Genomic DNA, 21974 nt, shown 5'->3' on the forward strand with positions numbered 1-21974 from the left:
GGGGCTGAGCGTGAGCTCTAGCCCTGGAGACGCCGCCGTGCCTCCATTCGCACCGGCGCGTATCAGCGGGCTACCTCCCGGCACTCCGAGCACTGCAGTAGATGGAACTGCTGGCGTCTGAAGAAAAGAACGGATGTCATGCGAAGTAGGAGCCGATCGCTGTGGAGCACTGGAGGCGGACTTGCCCCTTCGCTTCGGCATCGTAAGGAAATCAGAGAGCAGTAGTAAATGGTGGCTGCTAGCAGGCACACTCGGCGGCCATCTTGTCCCCCATCGAAGCCGAGGAGCTTTATTAATCACCTGGAAACTTCTGTGTTTGCTTTTGCATCGCCTAAGGTCCCTGGTATGCTGGTGTGCTCTGTGCACGTCTGCCTAGTCCAGTTTATTGTCTGAGAGTCTTGCCTGTTTCTAGTCTAGTCTTTGTGTAGTTTATCTTGTACTGTATTGCTTGTTTCCCAATCTTGTTTCTTGTTTGTATTTCTTTGTCTAGTTCTTGGTGGTCTGTGTTTCTTGTTCAGTGGCTGCCTGGCACCTTTCAGTTCTGGCTCTTACCTGTCTGTGTTTCCTTTCTTAGTGGCTGCTTTGCAGCTTTTAGTCCTTGCTCTCAAGCCTGTCCATTTCCTGCCTAGTTGTATTGTCTGTCTGTGAGTCCTAGCCCAGTCTTGCTTCCCATGTATTTTCCTTTCCATTCTGACCCTCAGTCCCTTTTCAGCCTAGTTGGTATCCAGTCCCTGCCCTGTAAGTCCTGCCGGCCGCCTGCACCCAGGGGCTCAACTCCTGGAGAAGGGCGGTCAAGTGCAGGTGAAGTCTAGCTGTTTCTGTCAGAGTTCTGCCTTGTCTCTGGTTTGGGGTGGTTTTGCCTGCCACTGCCGCTCCTCGGCAGTGGCCCAAGGGCTCACGAACCTAGTTTCAGCCTTGAAAACCTGACAGTATGCAAAGACCATGAGCTCGGCAAGATCACCCTTCCAGCTGGGTTTCCAGCCCAGAACTTTGGCCCCTGTTGGCAATCCAGGTTACCGCCCGGGTGCAGCTCCTGTTTCCTATGTGAAGTTCGGTTCTGGCATTATGATTGTTCTTGATCTTTCCATGACACTTGAGGAATATCGTAGAAAACTTTTGTCTGACCCACTCTTGAAGAAGCGGCCTGAAGCTTCAGTGGAGAGGAAGCGTATCCGGCAGCTTGGGCTCACTGAAAACCCAGTTTCTGCCATTGACCCTAGGACCCCGCTCTGGGAATACCGCCACCTACTTGTCTCCGACCCAGCCCTGCGGGATACTCGGGAAGCTGCTGTTGAAAGAAAGTGTGCTATGAATCCCGAGGTCCAGGCTTATCGGCAGTCCATCCTGAGGGACGCTGTCAGCCAAATTGCTGCTGAGTCCAAGCCGAGTTCCAGTTCCAGCCAAGCTGCTGAGGCCACGCCGAGTTCCAGTTCCAGCCACGGTGCTGAGTCCAAGCCGAGTTCCAGTCAAGAGGCTGAGTCCAAGCCGAGTTCAAGATCCGGCCCAGATGCGGAGTCCAGACCGAGTCCCAATTCCAGCCAAGATACTGAGCCCATGCCTAGTTGCAGTTCCAGCCAAGCTGCTGAGCCCATGCCGAGTTGCAGTTCCAGCCAAGCTGCTGAGTCCGGATCGAGTTGCAGTTCCGGCCAAGCTGCTGAGTCCGGATCGAGTTGCAGTTCCGGCCAAGCTGCTGAGTCCGGATCAAGTTGCAGTTCCGGCCAAGCTGCTGAGTCCAAGCTGAGTTCCAGTTCCAGCCAAGCTGCTGAGTCCAAGCCGAGTTCCAGTCCCAGCCGAGGTGCTGAGTCCACGCCGAGTTCTGAGTCCAGTCAAGATGTTGAGTTCACTCTGAGTTCCAGAGTCAGCCAAGAGACTGAGTCCAGACCAAGTCCCAGTTCCAGCTTAGATGCTGAGCCCACGCCGAGTCCCAGTTCAGGTCGAGATGCTGAGTCCACGCCGAGTTCCAGTTCCAGCCAAGCTGCTGAGTCCACGCCGAGTTCCAGTTCCAGCCAAGCTACTGAGTCCAAGCTGAGTTCTAGCTCCAGCCCAGCTACCCCTGGTAATGTTTTGAAGCTCCTCCGTAGGTTTCACCATTGTTACCAATAGAGACCTGAATCCCTCGTGGAGGTCGGGGGGGGGGGGGGGGCTTGAGGGGGAGGTACTGTCACGTACGTGAATGCTTCCTTGTTTGTGCTCACCTTGCCCTCTGGTGGCCAGAACCGGTGGCTGCTATGGACTGTCACCCGTTCCAGACTTTAGCCCTGTCCGGTCCAGATCTTCCGGGCTGCCAGACTTGGTGTTGTATTGTCCGTCTGTGAGTCCTAGCCCAGTAGTCTGTCTTGTTTCCCATGTATTTTCCTTTCCCCTCTAACCCTCAAGTCCCTTTTCAGCCTAGTTGGTATCCAGTTCCTGCTTGTCCTGTAAGTCCTGCAGGCCGCCTGCACCCAGGGGCTCAGCTCCTAGAGAAGGCCGGTCAAGTGCAGGTGAAGTCTAGCTGTTTCTGTCAGAGTTCTGCCTTGTCTCTGGTTTGGGGTGGTTTTGCCTGCCACTGCCGCTCCTCGGCAGTGGCCCAAGGGCTCATGAACCTAGTTTCTGCCTTGAAAACCTGACAACTGTTCACTGCATCGGAGGGAATAGGAAATGACGTTATTTACATCCTTTGACTATGTTAGCATGCTATTTGTGCTGATCTTTGCCAAGCACGTTGTTTCCCGCACTAGGAGTCTCTGGGCATTGTGCGATGGTTAATGTGGACACTAGTCCGGTGCTAATGGCCTCTAGCGCTCACGTTTGCTTGTGAGCATCGGGCTGTGAAAGGTATTTTTTTTGAGTTACGGAACTAAGAAGCTGAGGAAAGTGCTGCATGTGGGAGGTGCCACTCATGCTCAGAGCATTTCACTAGTTCTGAGTTCTGGAAGAGCTGTTCCTTCCCAGCACTGCGCAATGACATCACTCATTCATGTATCTGATTAATCCTGTAATCTGAAGGTAAGTGACTAAAACCATTTACTGTCTACCAGTCCACAAACAATCTCTTGGTGGTAACAGGATAAAATAGGTACAATAACAAGTAACACAGAACAGGAAAAAAATCTAGCAAACAGGCCTGATGATCAAAACCTAACACCAGTGTTAGAGCTAAATAGCACTAGACTAGCGCTGGCATTAATCTGCGCAGAATGCTCAAAGGGCTGTAGCGAAGGAAACAGCACAGAGCCAAAGATGTCCACAAATTGCATTTAAACATAGTCAAACGGAAGTAAATGAGGTCATTTGCTATTCCCTTCCAATGCTCAGAAAACAACGCACAAGCAAACCCTGCTCTCACCACTGGAAAAATAATGCCAGCTCAGAGCTGGCATTTGGGGGGGGGGGGGGGGGGGGGGGGGAGGGGAGTTTGAGGAGAATTTCTTAAAATCTGCCAGTTTTCAATTGTTTTGGATGCAGGAAGGAAGCCTGTACAAGCCTCTAAGTGTCACTACTGAAAAATAATGTGTGCAAGTCTGAACAAACCCAAAAGTGAAAGGGAAAATTAGGTTCTTACCTTGGTAATTTTCTTTCCTTTAGTCATAGCAGACGAATCCATTACGAGTGGGTTCTGTCCATCAACCAGCAGGGGGAGATAGAGAGCACTGAAAAACCATAGTGCCTCATGGCCAGCTAGCTCCATCTGCCTCTTCAGTATTTGAAGCTTCCAAAGCAGTATTACACCGCAAAGCATAATAACATGAACTTTCCTCACAGCGGATGAAGGCCCCAAAACTGGAGCTATAAGTCAAAGGAGAGAATGGACTCATCCTCCTGGAGGGAATGAACTCATCCTCCTGTAACTGAACAGAAATCCTGAAGACTGTTTTCCAACTTCTTCCAATGAGGGAACATATCTACAGGAAAAACTGAACATAAAAGTAACATGAATCACTAAGGGAGGGCTCATGGATTCATCTGCTATGACTAAAGGAAAGAAAATTACCAAGGTAAGAACCTAATTTTCCCTTCCTTGTCATCAAGCAGATGAATCCATTATGAGTGGGATGTATCAAAGCAATCCCTAGATAGGGTAGGAACAAGCCACACCATGCACCGGCACTTGTGCTCCAAAATGCGCATCCCTCCTTGCAGCCACATCCAGCCTGTAATGTCAGGCAAATGAGAGCTTAGACGCCTATGTCGCTGCACTGCATATCTCTTGAAGAGAGAGTGCTCCAGTTTCAGCCCAAGAAGAGGAAATCGCTCTTGTGGAATGTGCCTTAAAGGCTTCAGGCGGAGGCCAGCCAGATAGCAGATATGCTGAAAAGATTGCTTCTTTGAGCCAACGGGCTATAGTGGCCTTAGACGCTGGAGACCCTCTGCGCAGACCTGACAAAAGAACAAAAAGATGGTCAGAGGTCCTGAAGGCATTTGACAAGCGCAGATATTGCAACAGAGCCCTTCGCACATCCACAAGGTGCAACTGCCCATAGGCTTCTGGAAACTCCTCTTTAGAAAAGGAGGGCAGGAAAATAGGCTGGTTTAGGTGAAACGCTGAATCCACCTTAGGCATGAAGGAAGGCACCGTATGTACCATTACTCTGGACTCTGAGAATTGCAGAAATGGGTCTCGACAGGACAGCGCCTGGAGCTCAGATACCCGTCTCACCGATGTCACGGCCACCAAAAAGACCGTCTTTAAGGTCACATCCTTCTCCGAAGCTCGCCTAAGCGGCTCGAAGGGCGAACACTGAAGGGCCTTTAAAACTAACCCCAGGTTCTAGGCCGGACACGGAGCCCGCACGGGAGGACGGAGCCAAAGCACCCCTCTAAGAAACCGTGTCACATCCGGGCAAGCAGCCAGAGAGAGGCCAGCGACCTTCCCTTGAAAACATGCTAAGGCTGCTCCTTGAACACGCAGGGAATTATAGGCTAATCCTTTTTGTAAACCATCCTGCAAAAAGTCAAGTATCGGCAAGACAGAAGCCCGCATGGGTGTGATCGCTTTAGAAGCACACCAAGCCTCAAACTGGCGCCATATCCTGGCATAAGCCACTGAAGTGGAACACTTGCGGGCCTGTACGAGAGTGGAAATGACTTTACTGGAATATCCCTGGTCTCTCAATTGCGCCCTCTCAGTAGCCATGCCGTAAGACCAAAGCAGCAGGCGTCCTCCATGGTCACCGGGCCCTGTGACAACAGGTTCGGTACCAGAGGTAACGGCAGGGGATCCTCTACCAGCATCCGCCGGAGGTCCGCATACCACGGCCTCCTGGGCCAATCCGGGGCAATGAGAACCACCTCTCCTTGGTGAAGCCGAATCTGCAGGAGTACTCGCCCTAACAAGGGCCACGGAGGGAACACATACAGGAGGCCCTGAGGCCAGGGTTGAGCCAAGGCATCCAACCCTGCCAAGCGAGGATCTCTCCGTCTGCTGTAGAAGTACGGGACTTTGGCATTTGTGCTTGACGCCATAAGATCAATTACGGGCTTTCCCCATTTGGCACATATCTGCAGGAATACTTCGTCTGCAAGCTCCCATTCCGCTGGGTCGATTTGATTACTGCTCAGATCATTGAGTTGCTCTGACTTGCAATATGAGCTGCTGACAGAAACTGCAGATGAAGCTCGGCCCAGTGGCAAATCTGCGCGGCCTGCGCTGCTAGTGCTATGCACTGAGTGCCTCCTTGGCAATTTATGTAGGCCACTGCTGTCGTGTTGTCCGACAGAACTCTGACAGCCAGTCCTTCCAGGGTCAATTGAAAAGCCAGAAGTGCCTGGAAAATCGCTTTCAACTCCAAGCGATTGATGGACCACTCCGACTCCTCGGGTGTCCAAAGACCCTGGGCATGCCTTCCCCGGCAATGTGCACCCCAGCCCTTCAGGTTGGCATCTGTTACCACCAGGCACCAATCGGGGAGCGCTAACGGCATTCCTCGCCGTTGCATGCTGTCTGAGAGCCACCACTCCATACTGAGCCGGGCCGCAGGGAGCCACGTGAGTCTGCATTGATAATCCTGAGATATAGGAGACCACCGTTGAAGTAGGGACCACTGCAGAGGTCTCAGGTGCGCTCTCGCCCAAGGCACCACTTCCAAAGTGGCTGTCATCGACCCCAACAGCTGGACTATGTCCCAAGCTCGCGGGCGAGGCATCCTCAGGAGCAGACGGACCTGGTTCTGAAGCTTGCACCACCTTTGCTCGGGTAGGAAGACCATCCCCGAGGCTGTGTCGAACCGGACCCCAAATATTCTAGAGATTGAGAGGGGGTCAGGTGACTTTTGGCTAAACTGACAACCCAGCCCAGAGACTGCAGTACTGAGACCACTCTGGCTGTAACCTGATGACTCTCTTCTGCAGAGTTTGCTCTGATGAGCCAGTCGTCTAGGTACGGGTGAACCCGGATACCCTCTCGCCTGAGAAAAGCAGCTACTACCACCATTTCCTTGGAAAAGGTTCGGGGAGCTGTGGCGAGGCCAAAAGGCAAGGCCCGAAACTGGAAATGTTTTCCCATCACCGCAAAACGCAGAAACCTCTGGTGCGGGGGCCAAATTGGTATGTGCAAATAAGCTTATTTCAGGTCCAGAGACGTGAGAAACTCTCCTGGCTGTACCGCCGCTATGACGGAGTGCAGGGTTTCCATGTGAAAATGCTGCACATTCAGAGACTTGTTGACTTGTTTTAAGTCCAGGATAGGCCGAAAAGACCCTCCTTTTCGCGGCACCACAAAGTAAATGGAGTAACGGCCAGAGCCGCATTCGGCGAGAGGCACGGGGGAAACCACCCCAATGTGAATCAAGCCTTGCAAGGTCTCCTCTACCGCTGCCTGTTTGGCGGCAGAACCGCATCGGGACTTCACAAACACGTCTCTTATCGGGGTCTTGAATTCTATTCTGTAGCCTTCTCTGATCAGGTCCAAGACCCACTGATCTGAGGAAATCTTGGCCCACTCCTCGAGAAAGAGGGAAAGTCGTCCTCCTATCACAGGAATCGAGGAGGGGGCCAGTGCACCATCACTGACAGGGTTGCCCTTGAACTCCAGGTCTTGAGCCTGCTGCTGCGGAACATTTGTCTGAGCGAAAGGAGTTCCTCTGCTGAAAACGGGCACGCAAAGTGAACCCAGCAGAACGCCCCGGGCGGTACCTTCTACCTTCACGGAAGAGAGGTCTGTAAGAGGGGGGAACCACCTGCCCCTTGGAAGAAGGCCATGGCCTATCCTCGGGTAAGCGCTGGGGTTTGGCATCCCCCAGGCCTTTCACAATTTTCTCCAACTCCTCACCAAACAGAAGGCCTTGAAAGGGCAACTTCACCAGCCTTTACTTAGAGGCCATGTCAGCTGCCCAATGCCGTAGCCACAGAAGACAGCGAGCCGCCACCGCTACAGCCATCTGTTTAGCCGAAGCTCTGACCAGATCATAAAGGGCGTCAGCCAAAAAAGACAAGGCTGACTCCATCCGCGGTGCCACCTTCGTAAGGGGCTCCGCTCCATCTCCGGGCTGTTCCACTGCCTGTTGTAACCAAGCGAGGCAGGCTCGAGCAGCGTAGCAGCCCATAAGGACAGGCCTGAAATTTCAAAGGACCGTTTCATAGCTGCCTCCAGATGACGGTCCTGCATATCCTTCAGGGCAACTCCTCCTTCCACTGGGAGGGTAGTTTTCTTTGTCACAGCCGTCACTAGGGCATCCACTTTAGGCACTGCTAGGCGCGCCAAATGCTCCTCACTTAGAGGGTATAATTGCCCCATAGCCCTGGCGACTTTCAAAGGTCTCTCGGGGTCAGCCCACTGAGCCGTGATAAGCTCTTGAATGGAGTCATGAAAAGGAAAGGCTCGAGCAGGCTTCTTAGTACTTGCCATTCTCGGATTACTGGAGGAGGTCTCAGTACTCCCAGGGTCTTCTATAGAGAGGACCTGCAAGGCATCAGTAATAAGCGCTGGCAGCTCATCGCGGTGGAAAATCCTCACCGCAGAAGGATCATCTGGATCCAGTGGCAATCCTGCACCTTCTTCTGGCTCTCCAGACCACGAAGACCTGCCAGACCCCTCAGAGTCCTCACATCCCGACCACGGGGGGGGGGGGGGGGGGGGGGGGGGGAAAGGGTGTGCGCCACTCACTGAAGGGGAATCCACCCTTCTGCGCTTGTCTTGCGACCATCTGTCAGGGGAAAACGCGCCTGACGGTAATCCAAGGCCAGACTCCTCTGGAGGGGATACAGAAAGCAGGGCCGCAGAGGACCCCTGCGGAAGAGCTCTTTTTAACATGTATGCATTATGCAGCAATAAAACAAATTCAGGGGAAAATGGCTCACCCTGGCCTCCCGGTTCCAGTCCGGGGGAAACAGCTCTTTTATTAGCCTCTACACGAGGTGCCCCTCCAGGCTCAAAGCCCTCCGCCTCAGTGGGGGTCGCGCCATGCTGGTCCAAAATGGTGCCCGCTGCCAGCTCCATGGAGTGGGAAGGAACATCGCTCGCCATGCTCGGGCCGGCTCTACCGTCTGAAAAGGACGCCTTACAGAGCCCCGCTGCAAATTTGCGCTTGCCACAAACGGAACAGTGTTTTACTTTCTCAGCAGCCATCGCCAAAAACGGCGGAAATTCAAAACGGTGGATTCGCGCCAAAATCGTCCCGAACACGGGCCCTCCCCGGAGGAGCTACAAAATGCTCTTACCTCACCAGACCGAGTCTCCGAGCTCCGGTCACGCTGCACAATCAGAAGAAAACCTCTTTTCTGGGATCGCAGCGCCAAAGCGCGACGCAACTTTTTTTTTTTTTTTTTAATGCTGTGAGGAAAGTTTGAGGCAACAGCGAAAGAGGCAAATTTCCAACTCCAGAGGATCAGTAGCATGGGAAAGGCAGGGAAAGGGCGAATCTATGTGCCTGCATCCACAGCGTGGGCAAAGACAGGGACAGGGCTTGCCTATTTGTCTACTTCCACATTGGGGGCCGGGTAAGGCAGGGAAAGGGCTAACCTATTTGCCTGGGTAAGGAAGGGAAAGGGCTAACCTATTTGCCTTTAAAGTGGCCACCATCAGCCACAACACCCCTGCTACAACTGGCAAAAGCACAGGAGCCACCCCAGGCAGATTTTCTGAAGGAGCTTGAACAAGCTGCAACCACCCTGCTGGGGAGATAGAGAATACTGGAGAGGCAGATGGAGCTAGCTGGCCATGAGGCACTATGGTTTTTCAGTGCTCTCTATCTCCCCCTGCTGGTTGATGGACACAACCCACTCGTAATGGATTCATCTGCTTGATGACAAGGAAGCACACATTGCGCTTGTTTTCTGTTCTTAAATATAAGCCTTTCAAGTGAAAAACAAATTTGAGAAGCATATATTTAAAGGCGCAGAAGAGCGGTGCCGATGTGTGCTTTGCTTTTGGGTTTAGCTGGCACATATGCAAAAGAGCTGCACTTACTGAGAGACTCGTCTGCACATGCACCAAGCATATTCCTCCCCCTTGTTTTCACTTTTACAGCGCGCATATAATTTGAATATCATTTGAGCATTGGAGGTCTATGCTTTTATGCTGTTCCTGAGGGGGTTTACTTCAACTGTTTACTTCAACGCCGGAGCTTTGAGCATCGGAGCCTATCAGGCTTATTTTCAAAGCACTTTGGGAGGCTAAGTTCCATAGGTTTCTATGGAACTTTGGGAGGCTAAGTGCTTTGAAAATATGCCTCTATGTATTCAGCAAGAGCAGAAAATGGGATAGACTTTGAGAAAGACAGATTGCTGGTAAAGAAACCAGCCCCATGCACCCTGCCACAGGAGAGGATGTAGAAAACAGACACACACATAGCAGAGCAGCATCATATATTCACCAACAGAAAAGGATAAACTGAGCAGGAAAGAACCCAGACTGCAGGGGGGAAAAAAAGACAGACCAACATTATGAACAAACAGATTACAGAGGATTAGATAAACCAAGAGAAGGGAATCCAAGCAGGTACAATTGTCAGAGGTAGGTGGAACTGGAACTAGCAGGCAAGGAAACACAAATCAGGGCACTCTGGGAAAGAAATAAGCAGTGATCCTACACCAACAGCCCTAAACAAAATCTCACCTTCCCCAATCCTGATCCTGCACCTGCACCAGCTACCACAAACAAAGTCCTACCTCCCCCAAGCAGAATCCAACCTCCTTCAAATTCTGATCCTGCACCAGTGCCTACAACCAGAATCCTACCTCGATTCTAAACCAAAGGCCCCCACCAAAATCCCACCTCCCCAAATCTTGATCCTGTACCCATGTCCCCAACCAGAACCGCCCCCAAACCTAATCCCACCTCCACCAAACCTGATCCCAGATCAGCGGCCCTCACCAGAATCCCACTCACTCAAACCTGATCCTGCATAGCACCTTCAAACAGAATTCCACTTCTTTCAAAGTCTCCCTTCCCTTCATCCTGTAGGTGCATAAGAAAGTAAGAATAGCTATACTGGGTCAGACTAATGGTCCATCTAGATCAGTATCCTGCTTCCAACAGTGGCCAAATCAGGTCACAAGTACCTGGCAGAAATCCAATTGAAGGAAATTTCCAATGACATCAACCAAAGTCTACAAATCATGCACTCATGGGCAGATGCATTTCAGCTGAAACTCAATGCAGAAAAAAACCAATGCCTAATACTCACCTCCCAACATAACAAGAACAAATTCACCACCATTAACACACCAAAACTAAACCTTCCAATTTCGGACACCCTAAAAATTCTTGGAGTTACCTAACACTTGAAAACCACGCGAAAAACACAACCAAGATGATGTTCCACTCAATGTGAAAACTAAAAAGAGTAAGACCTTTCTTCCCAAGGACCGTCTTCCGTAACCTGGTACAATCAATGGTACTCAGTCATCTAGACTACTGCAACGCACTTTACGCTGGCTGCAAAGAGCAAATAATCAAGAAACTTCAGACAGCCCAGAACATTGCAGCTAGACTCATATTCAGGAAAGCTAAATATAAAAGTGCTAAACCCCTAAGAGAAAAACTACATTGGCTCCCACTTAAAGAACGCATCACGTTCAAAGTATGCACCCTAGTTCATAAAATCATTCACGGAGATGCCCCAGCCTACATGTCAGACCTGATAGAATTACCACCCAGGAATGCTAAAAAATCATCCCGCACATTCCTCAATCTCCACTTCCTTAACTGTACTGTAAAGGCCTAAAATACAAACTAACACATGCGTCAACCTTTTCCTACTTAAGCACACAAATCTGGAACGCGCTAGCGCGCAACTTAAAAATGATCTATGAACTAACTAACTTCCGCAAACTACTGAAGACCCATCTCTTTAACAAGGCATACCACAAAGATCAACAAATGCGAACTCCTCCACATATATCCAGAATTGTCTTATAATATTTGCTTGTTATACTAATATCATGCTCTCTCATTACCATGTTACCCCAAATCCTTCTGTAATACTAAACACCTATTCTCTTATATATTTCCACTATTCATGATATATTGTAAGCCACATTGAGCCTGCAAAGAGGTGGGAAAATGTGGGATACAAATGCAACAAATAAATAAATAAATATTACATGCTACCAGTCCCAGGGCAAACAATGTTTTCCCCCGTGTCCATCTCAATAACAGACTATGGATTTTTCCTCCAGGAACTTGTCCAAATCTTTTTTAAACCCAGATACACTAACCGCTGTTACCACATCCTCTGGCAGCAAGTTCCAGAGCTTAAATATTCTTTGAGTGAAAACATATTTCCTCCTATTTGTTTTAAAAGTATTTCCATGTAATTTCAACGAGTGTCCCCTGGCTGGTCTTTGCACTTTTTGAAACTGTGAAAAATTGATTCACTTCTACCGTTCTACACAACTCAGGATTTTATAAACATCAATCATATCCCCCCTCAGCCGTCTCTTTTCCAAGCTGAAGAGCCTTCAACCAGAATCTTTCCTCATCCAGTTTTAATCTTGTGACAATACCACTTTCCTCACCAGAATCCAACATATTTTCATCCTGATCCTAAAACAATGAGATAACCAGAAAACTAGTAGAGTGTCCCTGTAGTCATTTATCTTTAGAAAGGCAAAACCCGTGGGAGTGGAATGACTGAATGCAGACAGTTTCTGGTTACCGCATCTCAAAAAACATATGGTGGAATTAGAAGAGGTACAAAGAAGGGCAACGAAAATGATAAAAGGGATGGGATGACTTCCCTATGAGGAAAGGCTAAAGCGGCTAGGGCTCTTCAGCTTGGTGAAAAGACGGCTGAGAGGAGATATGATAGAGGTCTATAAAATAATGAATGGAGTAGAACGGGTAGCCATGAATCGTTTGTTTACTCTTTCCAAAAATATTAGGACTAGGGGGCACGCAATGAAGCTACAAAAATGAGCAAATTTAAAACGAATCGGAGAAAATGTTTCTTCACTCAACGTGTAATTAAACTCTGGAATTCGCTGCCAGAGAATGTAGTAAAAACAGTTAGCTTAGCGGAGTTTAAAAAGATTTGGATGGCTTCCTAAAGGAAAAGTCCATAGGAGTGACCTAGTGGTTAGAGTGGTGGACTTTGGTCCTGGGGAACTGGGTTCGATTCCCACTGCAGGCACAGGCAGCTCCTTGTGACTCTGGGCAAGTCACTTAACCCTCCATTGCCCCAGGTACAAATAAGTACCTAAGCCGCATTGAGCCTGCCATGAGTGGGAAAGCGCGGGGTACAAATAAAAAAATATATATATTAAAATGGACTCAGGGAAAACCCACTGCTTATTTAAAGAATAAGTTGCATAAAATGTATTCTATTGTATTGTTTTGGGATCTTGCCAGGTACTTGTGACCTGGATTGGCTACTGTTGGAAACAGGATGCTGGGCTTGATGTACCTTCGGTCTGTCCCAGTATGGCAATACTTATGTACTTATGAAAAGAAAAACTGATAATTCCTAAGTCAAGAGAGGATGACACATATTCTAAACAGGAGAGAACCTGAAGGAGTGGACAATGAGTACAGAGTGAAAAGGGTAAGAACCCAGACACACAGCCGAACCCAGGGCAGGACCACCCCACCTGGACTGCCGTCGCACCCCCCCCCCCCCACACACACACACTCGGGCTACCCCCCACATTCAGGCCACCCCTGCACCTTCCTGTCAGTGTCCAAGGAGGTACCTCCTTGCCTGTGTCTGATTGCTCCTCTGGCCACAGTCTGTCATCTCCTACTCCTGCGTGCTGGACCCAAATGATTGCATTAGCGCAATATCGCATTAATGCAATCATTCGGGTCCTGGAACGCAGGAGCAGGTGAGAGACAGACTCGGAAGCAGGCAGGCAGACAGAAGCATGCTGGCCCCCCTCCTCTCAGCAGCCTAGTGGTTAGTGCAGTGGACTTTGATCCTGGGGAACTGAGTTCAATTCCAACTGCAGCTCCTTGTGACTCTGGGCAAGTCACTTAACCCTCCACTGCCCCTGGTACAAAATAAGTACCTAAATATATGTAAACCGCTTTGAATGTAGTTGCAAAAACCTCAGAAAGGCGGTATATGAAGTCCCATTTCCCATTAGTGCCTTGAAGCATCTGGATCCCCAGGAGAGCACAGCTACCAGGCTTTGAGTATACACTCTAGTAACTCCTGGGGATCTCCTTAAGTCTGGGACTTCTGCACTTACCTCTCACAGAACGTGTGCAGACATGGCAGCACCTTTGGGTTGTGATACCTTTCCAAGCAAATGCTGCAGATCAGGAACTGTTTATCAATTTGCCGAACCACAGGGCTAGCGCTGGATTCCCGCTTTGCCATGGTGGCTAATCACCGCTGAGACTGCATTCACCAGTCAAAGTTAATCTAGAATATGAAAGAGGGCAGGGGTCAGCAAGCAGCATACAATGGCCTAAATGTCTGGCTGTAGCATGGTGTGCAAAAGACATGACTTAACATACTAAATTTTTGGTTACCTCAATGTGTTTGAAAGATTAACAACAAATCCAACTATAGTGCACATTGGAAAAGAAGCCAGGCTGTTACTGAAGCATTTTGTGTACTGTCAGCTCCCATGTCCTAATATAATCTGATTTAGAGTTTAGTTAATTATTATGGTTTCTGAAGGTGACCAGAAACAGAATAGAGAGACCCCAATACCTCCCCACCTCTTGACTTCCTTCTACTTTACCACCCCCCTCCTCCCTCTGTTACTTCCTATCATCTTCTACAATCCCTGATTACCGATTTTTGTGTTCACTCCTCTCTACCGATCATTTTAGGGGACATCAACTTCCACCTAGACACCCCGATTGCCCCTTTCTCTCAAGATCTCTCAGACCTTTCCTTGGATTTACAACTTACTCAATACGTTACAAGTCCAGCTCAAAGGGGAGGGGGATATTTTAGATTTAACTTTAGCTATCACAAATCACAATTTCAGTCTCTGCAGTGCTTTTGTTACCGTGGTTAGACCATTCATTAATTCTTTTCAACCACTACGTCCAATCAATCACCTCTATGCCAATATTTATATGCATTTCTTACCGCTTTAAGCCAACTTCATTATTATCCAACTCTAACCTAGACCTAGGCACTTAAGAGTCTCCTTCTGATGGATCAAACTCAGATATTTATTTATTTTTTACATTTCTATTCCGCATTTTCCCACCTATTTGTAGGCTCAATGTGGTTTACATAGTACCATAAAGGCGTTCGCCAATTCTGGTACGAAAAAATACAGTAATGTTGTGGTAAAATAAGGTTCGTGTGTACAGACACATTAGGGAATCGTAGAGAGGAAGAGAATTGTAGAGAGGAAGAGTTATTATATGTCCATTACGAGCTTTGGTTTCGTTGTGTTGCAGGGTACAGGCATTTAAGTTGGGTCGGTAGGGTATGCCTTTTTGAACAGGTTAGTTTTTAATGATTTCCGGAAGTTTAGGTGATCATAAGTTGTTTTCACGGCTTTTGGTAATGCGCTCCATAGTTGTGTGCTTAAAGCTGGATGCATAGGTTGATTTGTATTTGAGTCCTTTGCAGTTTGGGTAGTGGAGATTTAGGTATGTTCGTGTTGATCCTGTTGTGTTTCTGGTTGGTAGGTCTATGAGGTCTGTCATGTATCCCGGGGCTTCGTCGTAGATAATTTTGTGAACCAGGGTGCAGATTTTGAAAGCAGTATGTTCTTTGATTGGGAGAAGTGCAGTTTTTCTCGGAAGGGTTTGGCGCTTTCGAATCGCGTTTTTCGAAATATAAGCCTGGCTGCCGTGTTTTGAGCGATCTGAAGTTTCTTTATAATTTGTTCTTTGCATCCCGCATAAATTCCGTTGCAGTAGTCTACATGGCTTAGTACCATTGATTGTATCAAGTTGTGAAATGTTTCCCTCGGGAAGGATGGTTTCACGCGTTTGAGTTTCCACATTGAGTGGAACATTTTCTTTGTTGTAGATTTCACTTGGTTCTCTAGTGTGAGGTTACAGTCGATTGTAACACTGAGAATTTTCAGGCTGTCTGAGATAGGGAGGGTATAATCTGGGGTGTTTATGTTTGTGGGTTTGTTCGACAGTGGTCCAGGCTGAAAGAAGCTATAAATAGGGCCATGAACCTTTATGTAAGGAAAGTAAATAAAAGCAAGAGAAAAAGGAAACCAATATGGTTCTCCAAGCAAGTGGTTGAGAAAATAAAGACTAAAGAGTTGGCGTTCCAGAAATACAGAAAAACTCAAGAAAAGGAACACATGGAGGAATACCAAATGAAAATGAAAGAAGCCAAGAGAGAGATACGACTGACAAAAGCGCAAGCGGAAGAACAAATGGCTAGAAATGTAAGGAGGGGTGACAAAAATTTCTTCAGGTATATTAGTGAAAGGAGAATGACTGAAAAGGGAATTGTGAGACTAAAAGATACTGCGAACCGCTATGTGGAAAATGATGAAGAAAAAGCAAATTTGCTAAATAGATACTTTTGTTCTGTTTTCACAGAGGAAAATCCTGGAGAAGGACCGCGATGGACTGGAAATAGTACAATTGAGAATGAAGTGGATAGAGCACTGTTCATGGAAGAAAGTGTGTATCAACAACTTGAAAAGCTAAAGGTGGACAAAGCCATGGGACCGGACGGGATCCACCCCAGGATATTGAGGGAGCTCAGAGGTTTTGGCGGGTCCTCTTAAAGATTTGTTTATGTTTCAACAGTTTTTATTGATGACAATAAACATTATAAACATGGTTCATAAATTCAAACAGCTCATTAACCTAAGAACAAGTCACTGTTGCATACATACATCATAACTGCTTCATCAATATTTTCCATCATCATTTTCTCCCCCCCCTCCCCCCCCCCCTCCCCCCCGGGGGTTGACATCTTTACAGTGATCATTTTTAACTTCATAGCACGTAATCTTTTTCAATATCTATTACAGGACTATACCCATTTACATCCTGAAATGCTAATCTCCCAAACACCCTACTGGTTAAGGCGTTCCAAGTCTATTTAGTACCGCACTTCGTGCTTTATGGGATATGTTTTGCAAGTACTTACTCCATATTTTGATAAACTCCTTTCTTTTCTTTGAGTTACCAAAGGCCGTCCTAGCCTCCCAAAGCATCAATTCATGCATCCTATTTCTCCAGTACCAAAAGGAAGGTGGATCTTCCTGCATCCAGTGTTTAAGTATGCATTTTTTCCCCACTGCATATGCCTTACATAAAAATAGCCCTATATAGCTGTCTGTTATCCCATATGCATCCCTTTTGTTCAACAACACTCCTCTCCAGGAGGGGAGCAATCTTTGCCCTATGATCTGCTCGATATACTTCTGTATAGCTCTCCAGAATATTTTTATTCGAGCACATTTCCAGAATGCATGCAAAAAGGTATTATTTTCTCTATTACATTTGGAGCATTGAGCTTCGCCTATCCAACCCGCTCTTGCTGCTTGGTTTTGTGTTATGTATCCCCTGTGTATTACCCTATATTGACTCTCCTGTAACTCTGCCCCACCTACTTGATGTGGTATATCATTTATCAGTTTTGCAAAATTTATTCCTTTCAGTTCGTATCCCAAATCCTTACTCCATGCCTCTTTAAGTATCTCATAGGTACGGGGGGGACTCAATGCTACTAAAGCTCTATGTAAACTCGATATTGATACCTGCCCGTGTGCATCTCCCTTTAAGAATTCCCGAAGTCTACAACCAAGCCTCGCGCCTATTGCTTCTTGGTCCATACTGCCCCAGTAATGATGTAGTTGTCTGTATGAGTAATGATCCTGGTTTGCTAAAGACATTCTTTGCTGCAGATCCTGAAAGCCATACAACCCTCCCTCCTCATTAACTAGATGTTCAAGTAAGGTAATCCCCGCCCTTGACCACCTATCGAATATACCTTTCTCCATACCGGGTGGAAAGTCCCCATTTCCTTTAATTGGTAGCTGATCGCTAACATTGGGGTTTTGCTTCCATATCTGCATGAGCAATCGCCATATGCTTCTCATTGGCCTTAACAATATACTTTTTCGGAGGTTTAATGGTAAGTTTTTTGTTTTGGCCTGCAATATAAAATTCAAGTGCCAAGGCTCAAATAGTGTTCTCTCCCAGCTAGTCGGGGTATACTGGTTGGTATTGAGCAGCCAATCCCTAAGATGTCTCAACAGGCATGCTTGATTGTATCGTTTTATACAGGGTAATCCCAGTCCCCCCTGTGTCCATCCATCATACAAATATTCAAAGCGAACTTTTGATTTTTTCCCCCCCCAAAGGAACTTTCGGATTATTCTATTTAACTTTCTAATGTCCTTACCCAGGATATGCAATGGTAATACCTGCAATATGTAGAGCCACCTTGGGAATATAATCATTTTGAACATATTGATTCTTCCTATTAATGACAGAGGCAAATGATTCCAACTCTCCAAAGAGCTGCTGGTGTCTTGTAACAGTTTTTCTATGTTGATCTTATATAGATTAGTTATATCCATAGTTAAGCGCACTCCCAAATATCTGAACGATTCCGCCGCCCATTTTAATGGTAATTGTCTTTGCCAGTCTCTAACTTGGGCTCCCTCCCTCTGCATAGCTTCAGACTTCTCTAGATTGAGCTTAAAGCCTGAGAAGTCGCCATACTCTGCCATACACTCGATGAGGGCTGGTAGTGATTCCTCTGGCTGAGTCACATGTGCTAATAAATCATCAGCAAATGCTGCTATTTTAAAAGTTTCCGTGCCCATCCTAACTCCCCTTACATCGGGTGTTTGTTGGATATTCCTAATCAATGGGTCTAAAGTTAATACAAATAGTAAAGGTGATAGTGGGCATCCCTGCCTTGTTCCCCTACAAATGGGAAAGGGAGGGGACAATATTCCATTCGCCCACACCTGGGCTTGTGGAAGATAGTATAATGCTCTAATTGCCTCCTGAAAGAACCCTGTTATTCCATACACATCCAATATTCCAAACATAAAGTCCCATACTACTCTGTCGAATGCCTTTTCAGCATCGAAGCTGACCAGCACCGACGGCGTGGCCCGTTCCGCTACCGCCTCCAAAGTTACCAATATCTTTCTCACATTTTTTGTGATATTTCGCCCCTGTACAAATCCCACCTGTGAATCTTCAATAATATCTGGCAGAATTCGCGATAAACGATTTGCCAAAACCTTGGCAAATAGTTTAGCCTCATAATTAAGTAGCGAAATTGGCCTATAAGATTCTGGTTTCTGTGTGTCCCTTCCTGGTTTTGGGAGCACAATGATCTGAGCTGTTCTCAAGGAGGTAGGCATTTGTTTTTCTTTCACTATGGCATTAAACATCAATGTGATGGGTAACACCACTTCATCCCTCATCATTTTATAAAATTCTCCTCTATACCCATCTGGGCCCGGGGCTTTCCCCAAAGGCCCCTGCTGTATTGCCCATGCTACTTCATCTTCCATTATGGGGGCATTTAACATTTCTTGGCTCTCTATATCTATTCTCGGAAGATTTTGTCCCTCCAGATACATTTCACTATCCATCGGGGGTGGATCAGGGACATCATACAGCTGCCTGTAATAACCTTGCAAAATTCTGTTTATTTGGGTATCTTTGTTTTCTAAAGTTCCATTGGCCGAATATAATGCGTTAATTTTTGGAGGTCCTTGCCTTGGATTTGCTAACCTAGCCAACATCTTTCCCCCTCTGTTAGCATATTTATATAATTTATATTTATAGGAGCCATAGTTGTGTTGGGCCTTTCTATGAAGTCTCTCGTTAAGGGTCTGCTGCAGTTCCAAGAGTTGGGCTTTTAGTGTAACAGTATGTTGGCGTCCATACTCCCGTCTTACCCTTGTTATTTCCTTCTCTAGCCAAATCTGTTCCTTCTCCCTTGCCTTTTTTTGATGGCTAGTATACGCGATTATCTCTCCCCTAAGCACAGCCTTTGCCGTGTCCCAATAAAGTATAGGAGTTGTTGTATGTGCCTGATTGGTGTCTTGGAACTGCTTATATTTTTTGATTATAAAATCTCGGAATCCCTGATCTTTGTATAACCAAGTAGGGAACTTCCACTGGAACTGTCTAATCTCTCTCTCCATAGGCTCCCATACGGTCATTACCATTGCATGATCTGATATTTTAATGGGGCCTATTTCTGCACTACATATTTTAGTAAATATTGTTCGAGATATAAATATGTAATCAATCCTCGACATGGTGGCATGTGCGCGAGACAAGTGAGTATAGTCTCGCTCTACGGGATGCAGTGTTCGCCACACATCCACCAGGTCCAGGACCTCACTTAACACCTCCAGTCCTCTTGATTCCATCCCTGCTCCTCTTCTTCCCCCCTGTGATCTGTCCAGTGTAGGATCCACTACTGCATTAAAATCCCCCCCAACTAGCATGGGTGTTCCTTCAAAACTTGTTAACTGACGTAAAAGTTGTTTGTAGAAAGCTTTGTTATACGTGTTAGGAGCATATACATTACACAGAACCACTGGTTGACGTTCTACAGTTAAATGCACAATTACAAACCTTCCCGCATCATCAGCTATTACTTTGTGTGTAGTTATTTGCACCCCTTTCTTGATTAGAATTATGACTCCCGCTTTTTTTGCTTGCGCTGGGGATTCATAATATGAGCCCACCCACCAACGGCATAGTTTCTCATGTTCCTTGGCATTTAAATGTGTTTCTTGAAGTAATGCTATTGACACCTTTTGCCTGTGGAGTGCCCGGAGTATCTTCTGCCTTTTTATCGGCGAAGAAATACCTCCCACATTCCAGGTCACTACTTTAAGGGCCATTAAGTGATATCGTAAGGTTGCTGTATTACTACCTTGATTCTTTCTCTGATTAAGTGGGGAGGGCATCCCAGCCTATACCCCCACCCCCTGTAGTTGACCCTGTTCCTACATGGATGTTCAACTCGTGTGTCCCCTACTATATTGCCTGTATTCCCCTGTTCTTCTGTTACCATGAAGATTTTGTTCCACATTAACCCTCTCCCCCTTCCTCCCCCACCCTCCCCCCTACTACCCTTCTCCCCCATATTCTTATTGGCACCTATAGTGCTGTACTTCCGTGCTTCCGACCAGGGATCCCTCTAGACCAATCCCTACTTGTGTGTAATTTATCCCCTCCCCCCTCAGTTTACCTTATTAATTTTACAAACAGTATCAACATCTTCAAAACTTTTTAACTCTGCATCAAATAGTCTCTGGTTTCCTCACCACTTCTGCTCTTCCTCTTACTATTGTACCAGTCTCTCTTTTCTTGTCACCGCACTACTCAGGTTTTACTCGACGTTCCCGGCCTTTCATCCTCCAGCCGGTCCACGAATGCTTGAGCGGCTTCCACCGTGTCACAAAATCTGACTGAGCCATTGTGCTGGATTCTCAATTTTGCTGGATATAATAGACTGAACCTTATCTGCATTTTGTGCAGTCTCCCACATATTTGCGAATATTGCTTGCGCTGGAGGGACACTTTGGTAGAATAGTCCTGGAAACACAGTATCTTATGTCCGTCCACCTCCAGCTTCCCTCCTTTCCGTATAGCTATCAACACATCCATCTTATGTTGATAGTGTAGCAATCGCAATATGACCACTCTTGGCCGTGTATTATTCTCTCTTCTTGGACCCAACCGGTGTGCTCGTTCTATCTTAATTGGTCCCGCGGTACTCTGGTTAGTCAAAAGCTTGGTGAGCCATGGCTCCAAAAAACCTCTCAGTTCCGCCTCTGGTATTGATTCTGGTATGCCTACCAGCCGAAGATTATTCCTTCGAGATCGATTCTCCAGGTCGTCCACTTTGTCTTCCAAGGTTGTCACCATTGCTTGTAAATGCTCGATGGATTTTGATGCCTCCTGCGTGGAGGTTTCCACTTCTCCCAGTCGCTGTTGAACCTCCTGGAACTCGTTGGTAAACGTGGTGATTCTTTGGTCCATTCCTTCAAGCTTGTCAATTATTTGCTGCAATTTATTGTTCAGTTTCCTCCACCGCCATTTTTACCTCCGTGACAATTTCCGTGGCCCAAACAGAGCTCACTGTTGGTGACGGTGGGGAATTTTTGTCCGCCATCTTTGTACCCCCGTTCTTATTCTTCTCCGGCTCTCTCCTGGAGCTTCTGGTAGCCATACAGCAATGCACGGGGCAACTACAGTCTATTCCACTGATTTAATACTGTTTTTGTCTCCGTTTCTCAGCTGCAGAGAATTAACTCGGCTTGTTATTTGTGGTGGATACTGTTTTATTATTCTTGGTCTCTATGCTAAGTATTCCTCTGTCTCTTTATTTTTCAATTGCCACATGTTCATTTACAGGGATTGGTGCAGTGTTCCTTGCTCTTGTTTCCCCACGCTTCTCTTCCCACTATCTCTCCGCCATCTTCTCCTTATAGCACGGTACCTTATGCTCCTTTTGCCCCACGTTCTTGTCCGTCCTCCGCCGTGCTCTCATCTGGTTGCTCTTAGCTGCGGTCTCAATCGCCCGCTCCCGAGCACATCAGCAACATCGGCGAGACCTTTCCATCTTTTAGCCTCCAGGTCTCCCGCCCGCATTGAGCTAGGTGTTCCGCTCCCC

General features: G+C 47.2%; 1 protein-coding gene across 1 annotated transcript in view; it reads right to left on the reverse strand.

Moving 5' to 3' along the window:
* TRIM3 (tripartite motif containing 3) overlaps positions 1–21974 on the reverse strand; it is a 155123-nt gene that overhangs the window by 107424 nt on the left and 25725 nt on the right. The window contains exon 2 of the mRNA XM_030199765.1: positions 13606–13781. Coding sequence (XP_030055625.1) covers positions 13606–13736 — 131 coding nt within the window. The 5' untranslated portion in view covers positions 13737–13781. The remainder of the gene's footprint in view (positions 1–13605; positions 13782–21974) is intronic.

Source organism: Microcaecilia unicolor, chromosome 4 (assembly GCF_901765095.1).
Source record: "Microcaecilia unicolor chromosome 4, aMicUni1.1, whole genome shotgun sequence".
In the NCBI taxonomy this organism is placed as follows: Eukaryota; Metazoa; Chordata; class Amphibia; order Gymnophiona; family Siphonopidae; genus Microcaecilia; species Microcaecilia unicolor.